Here is a 14331-nt window from a genome sequence, read left to right as displayed (position 1 = left end):
ACATTCATACACTGCAGGGAAACCACACAGCTAACCAGGTTTCCTCAATATATGTAGGTTCCCATTTGATTTTGTCTCTCCCACCCTTCAATACCCTGCAGAACAGTCGAGTTTTATAAAGGAAGAACAGACTCCAACCTTTAATAGCAAATCTCAATCAATGAAATCATAAACAAATGCATTTGATACCCAGACTAGCAATTTAAAATGGCAACATGGGAAAGACTCCTGGTTAAAACTGAAGTAAACAAAAGATTCCAGAGTCTGGTAATGGCATGCTTCTGGGCTGCTTGTTGCTGTTTTGCATTGCTTGTTACTGTCTCATGTAAAGGAAGGTATTCTTCCTTCAAATTCTATTTTAGCAGCAATCTTGATTATAAGATCTTTAATTCAATTGACAAGAGAAAAAAAATTAAGCATAAGAAGAACATTAATCAAAGCTAAGAATCTGACCATCTGTCCTCTAAAAAACTAAGTGGTATACATGACAAGCAGTTAGTTTAAAGATTGTTCTAGCAATTAATATACAGAAGAAAAAAAGAATAAATTACATTTACATCAATTTAGTTGGTAAGTTCTTTGTACACAAGCAAGCAGGTCCTACCAAAGCTGCTAAATTTTAATTTTCAAGTCGGGTCATTGGAATCTTTTAATTGCAAAAGTATTTAATATGTTGATAGGGTATCACCAGAAACAACTGTCTGGTACTGAAAAATCTAGTACAGTAATTTTATATAAATTTAAATGCTAGCATATATGTTGCTGGCTTCTGAAAAAAAAACCAAGTTACTTCTATTTTAAAAGAAAATATATCAAATTAGGATTCACAGAAGTTTTTAACCTCTACTGGAATAATAAAAATTGATATTTTTGTTTGCAGCACTTCAGGCTAAGAACATCGCTCACACTTGACCACTCAGCCTTTAAATCCTTCGGTTTTGGGAAGCAAGGCTGCTGAAGTGGCCTAAAGCCAGCCCCCATCAGAGACCTCTGTTACAAACAAAATAGTTAAAACCAGATGGTTTTAAAACTCAAAATTCTCAAAGAGTAGCAAAGGGCAGTTAACACTGCACAATTCAATAAGAATCTGCTAAACGAAGAAAACAACAGATGACCCGTAGCCCAAAATGCTGAGGAACGATCCGCTGGAACAGCGGGAAGGACGGAGCAGCCTGCTGCTCACACTCCCTGAGCACAGCACTGCTCACTGCAACGCGGGAGCTTTGGGCTGGTGAGAGCAGCAGAGGTACAGGGGAAAAAAGGAGTCACTGCTGGAAGGGTCCCTGTGGTAAACAAAGTGAATCAGGATGCGGATGCCACTGTGCAAAGCACAGTAAACTTCTGAAGGGGAATGTGAAGGTGGCTCTCCCACTGGGCTATCTAACTGCACCACAGATTCAGCACTCTTTGTCACAAGCCATGAGGGGACACAACCCACAAAGGCAGGAGTCTGTGTCACACCAACTTAATAGCAAAAACTAAATGCAGAAGTTCAAAAAGTGAGGCTTGTGTTTCTGTCAGCAAAGTCAATAAAGCAAGCTTTGAATTTCCCCATTTTTTCCCTGATTGTATGTTGTATCTCCTGATCAGAAACAAGATTTCTCATTCCTAGTCTTGACTTCTCTTCTTTGAAGTTTTAAGGCAGTTGGCTTTCCATTGTAGAATTTTGAATAACAATTCTGATTTTTGACAGTGCTGTATTTACTATATACTCTTATCTGCAGCACAATCACAGAAGAACACCAGGAAAAAGAAAATTACTGATGCAGAATAACATGTCCTCTCTATTTATCCAATAACAATAAAAATAAGTTTAACTCTATTCAACCCTGCTATTAAAAGAGAGTTATCTACTTTTTACATAACCACGCTCAGGTGCAATTTTTAATACACTGTATCTTTATAGGTATATGGTTTAAGTATGCACAGCATCTGACAGAGGTGTTCTGTTGTTTGAATGGGCTGTATCCAAGTTCACAGGATGCCTGTTAAGAGTATTATATAGATTTTAAAAAATTCATGCAGAATTGGCCTTTGCTTCTGAAACAATAATTCAGCAAGTAGGGTGTGTCATTGCCATTTTAAGAAAATTTGCTTTATTAAGGTCCTTTTAAAACCTTTTGCCTAAGAGTCAACAAACACTATACAAGTCAACTGCCTATTAAAAAAAAAAAAAGTCTCTTTCTGGTTGTGGAATCACCATTAACAGACATAAAAAGTAGTTCTCCCTATAAATTTATCTTCTTAATACTTTAACCAGCTTGTGTCTCTTGGCTTTATTCCACTGAACGGCTGAATTACCAAGCCCAGCATTACTGTTCCTCTACTGTCATGGTCTGTCCTTCTGCCTTTCATGCTGACAACATTAAGTGCTTAAGTAATTACCTTAGAACATTTGTAAAAAACAAAAGTTTTTACACATTCATCTGAAGTGAATAAGCACATCCTGAAACACTGGCATTTTACTACGATCACATACAGTTCCACCACAGAGTGCTGAATAATGCATTTCCAGTATGACTGCTTATTCAATTTGCTTGGATCTTTGATTTGTTTTTCTAAACACTAGCTTAAGGTAATGCAATTTTTGTCAACATTGCATTTATTTTCTTGCTCTCACATATCTACAATGGAGTATAAGATGCTACTTCCAAACAAGACACTAAAAAGAATAATTTAGAAACATATTTAACAAACAATTATGTACAAAAATGTTGCATAAGCATAAGCCCTGAGAAAAATCTCAGTATACTAGTACAGTTTAACTGTCAGTGTCTTGTTTGGTAATTCACAGCAATGCCCATCTAAAGAAAAACACACATTAGTCAACGAAAAGATGGAGAATTTTAGTAGGTTTCAAGGATAATATATATATTCACTCAATGCACTGAATTTCTTAGAAAATGAGCAGAACTTACAGAAAATGATGAGCCATGCTTTGAAACTGCAGCTGGGTAAATTCCATCTCCTAGATGCACAGAGAGCTCCCAGCTCCTTCTCTTTGATTTAGCAATAGGAATTCTAAAAAAGAAACAGACAGAAGAAAAATTTTTAACAGAGATTTCATGCTTCTCCCAAGTTAACCAGAAGCACTTGCCTCATAGGATGGTCCTGAAGGATATAAAATATGATTAATCTATAGACACAGTTGGAGAGCATACTTGAAAAAAATATAAACTAAATACATTTTTCTGTCAAACAGCACATAAGGAAAAAATACACTCTTATTTTTCTTTCTAGATTTGCCTTGACACACTGGGTATGCTGATAAAGTTATAGGAGGCCCTTGAATGCAGCCAGCACTTGCTGCAGAATTAGCTCAAACAGGATAAAAAGCAGATGAGAAAATGGGTTGGCAGGAGAATAGCAACAGTGATAACTGGAGCAGTCTTTTCAAGGGCAAAATATAATCATTATTTCTTTTATCTCATTCTCAGTAAACCTTAACTAAAAGCCAATTACAGAAGAAAGATTCAGCCAAACAAGTAATACAAGTAATTTTATAAATAATATACATTTTTAAGTATCTCATCCACAGAGCCCTTCAAGCATACTGAAAAAATAATGATGTATCATCACAGCCCACATGGAGGATTATTCCTGCAGTATTTTGTGACTGCACCATTTATCAAGTAATACAGGAAACCTGAATCTTTTCAACTTAAAAAAGCACACACCTGGCAGCAAAGGAATGAGAACTGAGCCTCCATTCTTCGAAGTTCAGAGTGAAACATGCAATTTTCAGCTATTTTATTTAAATGTATATTCATTTTCAATTTCCTCATTCTAACTTCTCGAGTTTCTTCCACTTTGCCATAACAACTGGCATCCACAAGCATGCTACAACTTTTCTAATGAGTGGTCACCATAGATTACCACAAGCAGGCACCACATGGCCTAAAGGGAAGACAGGAAGGTATGATTTAAACTCCATTAAAACAAAAATACATTTTGGTAGAGCTTTTCTTCCACACTATTTAGATTTTTCTGTAAGAAATCTGTAGGGATAATAATTTTATCACCTTTACATCTGTCTTAAGGATGATTTCTGCTATAATATTAATCTATTGCACATTACAGCACTTACTACACCTTTCATTGCAGCCTTCCAAGTCTTAAAACCTGTAAACACATTATGTATGCCGTGTGCATCCTCCAGAGGATTCAGGTAACCAATGAAGCATATCTCCCCAAAGAGAGTGTTCAGGTTTCTCCCTGGAAACAGGGAGAAGCACCTGTAAGGCCTCTAGAGCCACATGAGGAGAAATTATCTGTCCAAGCCAAGGATAAGACACTGACTAGCTAAGGATTCCAACAATTATTTTAGAACATCAGGTTTTTAGATACCTGGAACTTAAGAAAGCACATGTTCAAATACTTAATGAGGCAAAGAGCTTCCAAAACTTTTGCCTTGCCATGTGCCTGAAAAGGGAAAATGGAAATGCTAAATATATCAGACACAAATAGATGCATACTAATCCTTAGTTACTTCTGGATGCAAGCCATGTAAGACCTACCTCAAATTTTACCAAACACCTTAGCTTACCTCCATCATGACCCTAAAAGTTCAGAAGACATATTATATTTTTTTAAACAACCTGCTCCTGGTACTAACAATGCCAAGTGTCACCTTTCACATTTAATACAGTGACAATTGTCAAAATAATAAATCTGAGGAATTATCTATGGTTCGTTGGATGCAATGTCATTTCTCAGCAATTCATATTGGAATTCCTGTATGTCACCAAACATTTAGACTGGCTGATAGGAAATGTGACAGACACAGGAGTTCCTGAAGAAGAGGAAGAGGAATTTCCTGTACAGGTAGCAGGCAGCAAGCTGAGAGATGTTTTCATTGCACTTCCTGGTATCGGAGCACCAGTAACGAGAAGTACAGGCAGCACCTGGATAGGTTCTCAATGATACTCCACTGCAGTGCAACCAACAGGATTTAGTGGTTTATAGCAATATCATATTTCTTATATTAGAACTAGGACCACAACACAAACTCAGCTTAGTAGATCTGCTTCACTGGTGTCATGAGATTCCTTACAGCCTTGCTGGCACAGCCCTGCTTCATATTGCATTTGACTGGAAGTGACCTCATGAATCTGGCTGCTAGCCATCAAAGGAAAGACAGTCTTGTTCTCCAGCAGGGATTATTTTTGTTCAGTCCTGTCTTGCTGAGCTTTGTCAAGTGTATCTCCAAACAGGATGCATGCCTCTTGAAAGGCACGACTATCATCACTGCTTTGCCTGGGTTTCAAACAGCCACGTAATTCCTCTCTCTGCAATACCAATGGCCAGGAGGGCAAGGTCCAGAACTGCATCAAGTATACAGCAAGTTGTACTTCCCTCCTGGAATTACTAGATCCCTTTGCACAGGGACATTTTTCATCTTTGCTAATCAGCTTTGCCTGTGGCTTTGTAACTATAACTGACACTGGCTATGACATATACTTACATTAGCTCATGACAATCCTATTTCTTCATTAAACCAAATTCCTTTCAAAGAAATTATCTTGTAGTAGACTCCATTTTGATAGGATTTGTGGGTAGGGAACATTCATATAAATAAGGATTACAAAGTCCAAAAGTAAGGATCAAAGTCTAAGTTTGTTGAATATGAAAACTAAGTTGCTCACATCCATGAACTACTTTAGAAATGCAGAAGTTTTTACCAGGCTAGGAAATGAGATCTGTTGTGGGGTTTTCTGTTGTTTTGTGGTGTTTGGGGTTTTTTGTAATCTGAAATGTCCCAGTGCATGGGAAATTATTTTTGTTCTTGGCCAAGGTTGCTCCCTTAGCTGAGATGAGAAGACTTGTAAGTCCTCCCTAAGAAAGCATCTGAACTCTGCATATATTTCACACTAGTTCACAGAAAACTCCCCAAACTTCTGGCTACTCTCAAAATACAGAAAAAATATGGAACTTTAAAAATTCTACATAACGGGCTGAAATCCAACATTATATCACAGGAAAAAAAATCCCACTGAAAATAAAAATAGTGTAATTTTTTGCCATCATAAAAGACACAAAGAAAACATCAGGCACTTCCCTTCCAACCTTAGATTCAGAGTCCACACAGTATATCTTTCCTAGGGTTCAACATGCCCTCCCTTTTTTCTCCCAGTTTTGGCAAATGACATATTATCCAATAAAATTACTTCATTTGCATATAAAGAGCACTGGCTGCAGGAAGAAACACAAGTCTCACAGCAAGATGAATGCCAGGTGGGTGGGGAGCAGGGCCATGGAGAACTGTGCACTGCTGATCCTTGCCAGGAGCATTACACACAAAGGGACAGAGAGAGCAAAGGCTGCATGGCAGCCACAACAACAGGAGATGGGTGGAGAAGGGGGTTAAAAACTCCTTCCACACTAAAAAGGGAAGTTCTGAATCTCTTCACTCTAAATTGCCTTCTAAGGGGAAGCATGACAAGCACAGGAACACAGCTGAAGAGTGATGGCCTGGCTTTAAGTCATAAAAGGTTTACTCCAAAGCACCAATTACAAAAAATATGTAAGCAATGCAACAAGAAAAACAGCACCATTTGCCTGCTTAGTTATTTATTTTCAATTTCTACTGCTGTCTGTTCAACTAGAGATGATATCTGTGTAGAAATGTATTATGTCCCTTTTACCCCCAAATGCCATGTGTGGGAGAGGAAGACACTAGAGAATATGACAGCAACCAGAGCTCCTGGTTTCTTTGCAATTTTTCAGTGAGGAAAGCAGACAACTGCTAAGAATTTTAGGTTGACACATACTTCCTGTGCTCATGGAACACATTAATTAAACTATTATGTATTCAAGTCAAAAATGAGTAATGAAAGAAAACAGATACCCACAAAAGCAAATCAAGTAACAACTCTGCCCTAGCCATTTTGATTGTCACCAATCAATCAGAGAGAGGAACTCAGTAAAAACTACAATTTTCTGCAGTTTGTGGCAAATAAACTTCCCTTTCCATATTACCACTGATCATGTAAATTAGTTAGGATGTCACCAGCTTCTAAAGGATCAGAAAACTGAGTATAGATTTTTTTACTTCCAATTCAAAATATGTGTTGTAATGCTGAAAGGGATAACCCTTACCAATTCCTCTTCACTTCTGATATTTTTGCTGCATAATACTTTATGTAAACAGAGAAATCCCAAACCATCATAACAAATCCTCCCGTTTGAAAGATTACAAGTGTTTGAAAACCACATTATATGACACTCCATAAAGCTGTTTTTCAATTGTGCAATTACCTATTCAGCAGTTAAATAAAAGTGAAATATTGACTTAAAACAATGTTAATGGTCAAAGAATCATTAAGAAATCCTTCATCATAACTTTCACAGCAGGTGGCCTGTAAAATGATCAAGAATAATGTGCTGGATTCTGTAGCCACCAAGGTCAGTTTCTGCATACAAATCTTGCAAAGGGAGAAAAAAAGACCTTCAGAAAGTGGGCCATTCATCTGAACCAAGTTCAGAGAATTTCCAGCACTGTGAAAAGATATGTTATGCAAGCACATAGATGTATTCAGTGGGGGTAGACTGAACCAGCTACATGGAGACTACAAAGGAGCCCTCCCATGGCTCATGAATAAGTCGAGGAAATGATCAGAAAAAAATGCAGAGATGTTTAGACAGATGGCCCACTTAAAATGCCTGGGACAGGGCATAAGCAATTTTAATGAAACTTTAGATCTACCATATAAATTGTTTCTTATTTTCCCTGCCCTCCCCCCACCCTTCAAAAAAAAAAAAAATCAAGACAGGCAAATAGAAATTTAACAACTCAAACAAGAGCCTATCTTGTGATGAAAAAAAAAAAAAAAAAAAAACAAAAAAACCACAAACCACCAAACCCCCACCCCCCCCCCCCAAAAAAAAAAAAAACAACCAAAAAAGGGAAGTAAATCTCACACTTTTGAGCATTATTGGTTTAATAAGTTCATATGCAGAGAAATATCCTTCAGAGAACCTTCAACTATCAGATGAATAAAAAAAGCAGGGAATGGATAGATTAAAAGAATTCTAAACAGAAGTGTACTGCCAAACAAAACAAAAATCTAAGCTTTAGTATCTGAGTACTTTCAACACTTTCCAACATAAAAGTTCATCATCACACAGAAAAGATAAAAGCAGTACTTTCACAGGATTATTTTAAGAACCAAAAATTATGTGCAAGGAACCTAAGAATCTGAGAATATTTTATTCAGCAATTTGAAGTATTTTCTATATCTATTCACATACATTTTCTACATATATTCAGACTGGTCTATCTATACATATCATGTGCCCTTTTACATTAAAATAGGTTTTCCTTCTTCCTGCTTTATATGTGCATATATATACACATACCCCTTTCACTGTGAATATGAAAATATACCATCATTAGACTAAATTATAGTTCTTCATATGTCATACAAAATAATAACCTCTACTAGCCTGTATACCAGCTGATCAGATAAAGGCTGAAAGAATTACTCAACAGTAATATCAAAAAGGTTTTTCATTACATTTTCTTACATATCACATTGAGATCAATAAAAAATACACATAGTTATAGCCTATACACTATTTGAATAGTGACCACAGGAAAAAATAAAATTACATGGAAGGTAAGCCATAAAATAAAATCAATGCTTTAAAAGGATGCCATGGAGTGCACTTTGCTTTGATTCAGAACAGCATACATCTGGATGCTCCCTGTCCCTTCAACAGAAGCTTTTTTGAGCAATTTGCACTGACATAAGAGCCTGCAATCCAGTGACCAGCAAAAACCTCCAGTACTGAAACCCAGATGAGGGCCAAAGAAACAGTTAAAAATCTAGGGTGAATTTAGCTGGCCAGACCTAAGAGTATGGCTCAATGCCTTTCATCTCCATTTTACTGAGAAATAACCTCGCAAAGAACCTGAGCTCACCCTGGCTAACCTACTTCCACTGTGGAGGTCTCTAAAGGTGCAGGGCTTGGGTCCTGCAAAGAGAGACACTCTAATCCCAATGTTTTACAGCCAGCAACCTCAGCAGCCTGGCAGGGGCAAGGAACTAGGGGCTCCTCTGCCAAAGCTGTCTCCTCAGTCTTAACAAGAAATTATCCTCCAAACATGCAGAAAAACAACAATTCTAAGCCTCTTGAAATATCTTTCTTGAGAGATCTCTTAATTTAAATCTATTAGGTATCTATCTGAGAAACTCACCACCCTAGTCTGCTGATGGTAGGAAGGAATGAGAGATTAATGGAGACAGAATTCATGGAGACTCAGGTTTGCAGCCTGACGACCCATTCTTTGGGACAAAAGTTTTGGCACTTGATCCTAATGACAGGAAATTTCTATGCACTTTGCATTAGTAAACTGTATGAAACACAGTAATCCTGGGAGCTGCTAGTAGAGCCCAAGACCTCTCAGTTTCAGAAAAGGGTCCTCCAGCAGGCAACAGCATACCTTGAAAATTTCAAATACATAAATGTAAAATATATCTGAAACTAATTTCCTCTCCTATGAAATGTTAGGGCCTACTTTAGTATTTGGTTTCTGTTGGAAAAAGCAGACATCACAAGCATTAATGCTGGATAAGAAATCCTGCCATTTGTCTTATTGCAAGCATTTGTGAAATAAGAAGCAAGGAACATTCAAATCAAGTGTTCACAAGTACAGAGAAAAGACGTTTATTTTTAGTCTAATTTACAAGTCTGTTCTTCTATAATCTGTTTTTTAACCATCTTTTATTTACCAAAGGAGGACCCACTTGCAAGCAGGTGTTTTTAATCAGATCAGTCAACAATATTGACTTGTGTGTGCTAACAAATGTTATGGAGAGAAAAGTTGAAAAATCTGTTTGTCATCAAAAAATTGGGACTGTTTCTCCTCCAATTAAAGTATTTAATTTCAAAATTTGTTGTTTTCCAAAGTTTTTTTTATTTTTTTATTAAGAGATAACTTTGGGCAGTTGGAAAAACTAATAATAATAATAATTTACTCCATAAAATGAAGACAGCAAATACCTTTTCCTATACAAATTTTCCCTTATTTCCTTAAGCAAAGAAACTTATTGTGCTGATATTTAAGAATAATCTTACAATAATTATCTCACTTTCTTTTTATGTGTAAAGAGCTTCAGAACAAGCCACTGCAATGCAGTAGGGAGGACTAAAGCTCTTCTGTTAACATCATCCAGTAGCAGTTATATACTTTCATATAACATAGTGGCATTGGGATGTAGCTGCCTGTTGGGCAGTCGATTTCCTACACCTCCATTTAAAGAAGGGCTGTTCCCAGTAATAATGTGCTATTTTTCACTTTATATTAAGTTTAGAATGCTACAGGTTTGCTGTCCACATAAAAAATAGGCGTAAAGAAATGCAACCTACTAATATGAAAATGAGGTGATGTCTCAGTTTGATAAGGAAATAATGCAATTTTATTTCTATATATAAGACTACTTTCCATACTCTCTTTTTTTGAAACATCCAGGTAAACTTCGTCTGGGTTTGCTGTACTCATCTTAGTAGTGAAATCTGCCTACTAATCTTGAGCTCAATTGCCACCAACTGCTGTAAACCAGAATCAAAACACATTTAGTGCTTTAATCTTCTGTCAGAATTTCAGTTATTCTCCCCCTTTTCTAAGTTCTGGAGAGTATGGTAACTCAGAAGTAAGAGGACAATATACATGGGCTGTGAGAATATCAGTGTTGTACCTCAGATCTGGAGTCCTCAAAGCAAATTATCCCAACCATCGCCACTTAGATTGCTTCAGATCACACTGCAGAATGGTCTTGGGATGTGCAATCCAGTCCCTTTCTGATGAAGAAAGGTAGAAACCAGCTTCCAGAACTCCACACTGCACAGTCCAGTCACAAATGGGCATTCAGTTCACAAGACTAGATTAAATCTAATCAAAAGTCAAATACATAGTGAGAGTATGAGCTCCTCATCATGAACAAGATGGTACACTTGTACTGGCACAATCTCTGTTGACAGCTAGATTAGGTCTTGAAGAATCCTTTATTCACATGAAGAGATTTTGATCTTGACAATTTCTGCAATTACATTCCCTCAAAATCCTATGTTTGGTATTTAGTGTAGATACTCAGGAAAAAAAAAAAAACACAACTCTGATGCTTAAATTCAAGCTCAACTCCTCTTATTTCGTTGCCCCAGTAAAAGTTACTACAATAAATGTTTAATACCTGCCAGTTCCTGCCCAGCTGAAAGCTGAAAGCAAAGAAAATACTGTGAAGTGCAGCATATTTGAAAAATTGTTCTGCAATTGTGGAGAAGAAAATTCATATTTTAGACTCAAATTTTAGAATTCCATTTTGAGAAACTCATGGCCTGAGCTGCCTCTATCTTGTTAGATAGTATCTCCTTGAACAGATTGCCATTTCCCCAACTACCACTAATTTACAAACTTAATCAAAAAAACCACATTAACCTATTTCTTTCTTATTCAGAGATACACATTTGACCCACAGGCACTAACAACAAACTGTAATACAGTGTTTCCTTAAAGAACAAAGTTTTTAAAGCCCAATATAGTGAAACTTTTCAGTAACTGATGAATTTCCTAAAGGAGGCACACTATCAGGAGTGCGAGACAGCTACAACAGCAAGGGAAAAGACATCAGAATAAAGCTATCTGAGGAAATTTGGCAACAGCACAGAGAGCAAGAACACTGGCCTTCTTTTAAGGCCCACAAGGAACACAATGTGCAAACTAAGGAAAAATTTTAAATTATACTAGCTAACCAAAATAAAACCCCCAACCTGTCTTAGGCCAAACTGAAAACACCTTTTCAGAGATCACCAGCTCCAAAAATCTTTTCGAAGTCTTTTGTTAAGAGCTGTGTATTGAATGCTGTCTTTCCTGTGGTTTACAGTTTCATTTAGGTCTCTCACCCTTTTGATCTGCCAGTCCCCTTGGAACTAACCAGATTGTATTGCTAGAAGTATGGAATTTCTGCCACACTTTGTAGGACTCACGATTTGACCTGATCTCTCCAAAGCCTGTCAGATATGGAATAACCCAAAAGCAATTGTTTAAAATAGAATTACTCATTTTTTCTGTGCATTTTGGAAAACATAATCCTTGCACCAGATTTCAGTAGAGTTCCAAAGTATTGTAAGAGCTCATCTATCACACAGCTGCAGCAGAACCAAGACCCCATCCAAGAGTTTAACCATCTCATGCCAATGAAATCAGTTTGGAAATACAGCTGTATTGAACATGTTTTTCTGTTGTGCTTTCTCCTCTATAAGATACTTAATTCAGGCAATACATAGAATGTACATTCAGGACAGCCCACAGTCCTGCAAATGGATGACCATATTTTCCTTGCTAGCCACCTTACGTGCCATAATGTAAGAAACTGAAGCTGGCCAAGAGCTGTGATTCATTTGGAGCTCTCTTTTTCTAGGCAGTGCCTGGCTTTTCAAACTACATGCACAAGAACTAGTGCTGGGTGACAACACAGGTATCAACAATATATCTGCCAAACCACAGGTAAATGTGACTACAGCATTTGGCCAGAAATACTCAAGCCAGTTTCAACAGGCTATGTCACAGCTACTTCTTTCCCCCTACATGTAAGAAATGTGGCATATTTCATGGATTCTAAAGCTTTGTTCTCTGTTTCTTCTGCACTAGACTCCCATGAAACAGATTAATGCCACTAATTCTGTTCACTTAAAGAAAAAAAAAATCATAGCAGATGAGAAAACCCCCAAAAGTCCATTAAAAATTATATTAGATAACATAAAACATGCCTATCTCCAATGAGCACTCGTACATCATGTCTAGACAACTACAGCACATAGCAGAGCTCAGCGACTCCCATTACCTTCCATGCATCACCCCCTGCACTTCCAGCTCACATCCGGCACTCACAGCACTCAGCTTTCAGCACCTGGTATTAACCATCTTTTCCCTTCTCAACTAATGGAAAGAGAAAGGTACCTCTCACAATGAGTTAGACCTGAAATTGGCTGAACTACCTTTACATAATGCTTAGTTATATTTTTTACATTGCCTAGGCACTGCAACTCTCGGCCACAGAAATACAGGCATCCAAGAACTTAAGAGTGATACATATTCAAAAGATGATAAATATCTATTGCCCTCTATGTATTTTCATCCTTTTAATAAGACATCTGCCGTTGTTCATATTATGGTCTCACAAGTACAGAGAAAAAAGACAATAAGGAAAAAAATGTGCACAGACTTCCAACTTTGCTAAAGTTATATACATTAGACCTGAATGACAGAATTTGAGAATTATTAAACTAGGGTTGAATGTGAAGGACAAAAAATGTGTAACAGCTCATTCTCAGTACTAATATAAAAAATTTTGCCCACTAAGCTTTCTGCTGACGAAGGTCAGAATTAGAGAAGCCAGGCTGTGTAGGTGGGATGAACCTTATTGATGATGTTTATTTTAGCATAACCATGATCAACACAGGATGGGGACATAAAAATGGCTGTACTGACTGGCCTAAATATCCATCTAGTCTAATATTCAATGATAAACAATAGAAAGCTAAATAAGGTCTAAGAAGAGCATGAGAATATAGTTACACTTCTACAATGTACTTAACTGTAAGTTCCATCTCCTTCCTTTCATTTTTGCCCAGACAATTAGCACTAATCAGTGCAGTTCAGTAATTCACAAGGCAAAGAGTAAATGTCCTAAATATATAAATAACATAATATATTAAAATGTGCTATACAAATTTTAAAATGCTATGAAAAAAACCAATTTTCTTTAAACATTACCTTTTACACATCCAATTATTATTTAATGAATATAATTACACATAGATGATACTGTAACTCTTACTAACCCAATACACATGTTTTTCTGTGAATGTTTCTATTCCATAAACAATCATGAATAAACAAATTGTATGTGATCAAAAGGATGCTAAAAAGAACATTAGGATTTTTCTGACTCAAAAACAGACTCATTTTGAACAGAAATGCTAAAATGTGAAGTAAAAGTGTTGTAGAAACATGAGGAAGATCCAAAATATTGAGAGAAGATACCTAAAGAAGATGTTCAGAACTGGTCCTCACAACTCTTTTCTGCAGCCCCAATCCTTCCTGTGCACTCACTTGCTGAGGGAATACATGCACAACATCTATGTTCTCCCTCAGCCCAAAATTCCCTTGCTTATATCCAACATAATTTTTCTAAAATGCAAATTAATGCAGCCCCTCTGGACCTTCCTAGGGGAAACAAATTAGCCTTGTGTGCTGATTTTGGCTACGGTAGAGGTAATTCTCTTCATAATTGGTGGCTGGGGTTAAATCACAAAAGTCCTTATCTCTGA

General features: G+C 36.9%; 1 protein-coding gene across 4 annotated transcripts in view; it reads right to left on the bottom strand.

The window, feature by feature from the left end:
• The window catches only part of PCCA (propionyl-CoA carboxylase subunit alpha), a 271230-nt gene that overhangs the window by 105557 nt on the left and 151342 nt on the right, over window positions 1–14331 (bottom strand). For all 4 annotated transcript variants that reach the window (XR_014949358.1, XR_014949359.1, XM_077781501.2 and 1 more), the window contains exon 19: window positions 2919–3021. Coding sequence is in view for 2 of the 4 variants with exons in the window: in XM_077781501.2 (XP_077637627.1) it covers window positions 2919–3021 (103 nt within the window). In the remaining 2 variants the exon portion in view is untranslated. The remainder of the gene's footprint in view (window positions 1–2918; window positions 3022–14331) is intronic.

Source organism: Lonchura striata, chromosome 1 (genome assembly GCF_050655825.1).
Source record: "Lonchura striata isolate lonStrDom1 chromosome 1, ASM5065582v1, whole genome shotgun sequence".
NCBI classification, from domain to species: domain Eukaryota; kingdom Metazoa; phylum Chordata; class Aves; order Passeriformes; family Estrildidae; genus Lonchura; species Lonchura striata.
This window is presented reverse-complemented; position numbering and strand designations above follow the sequence as displayed.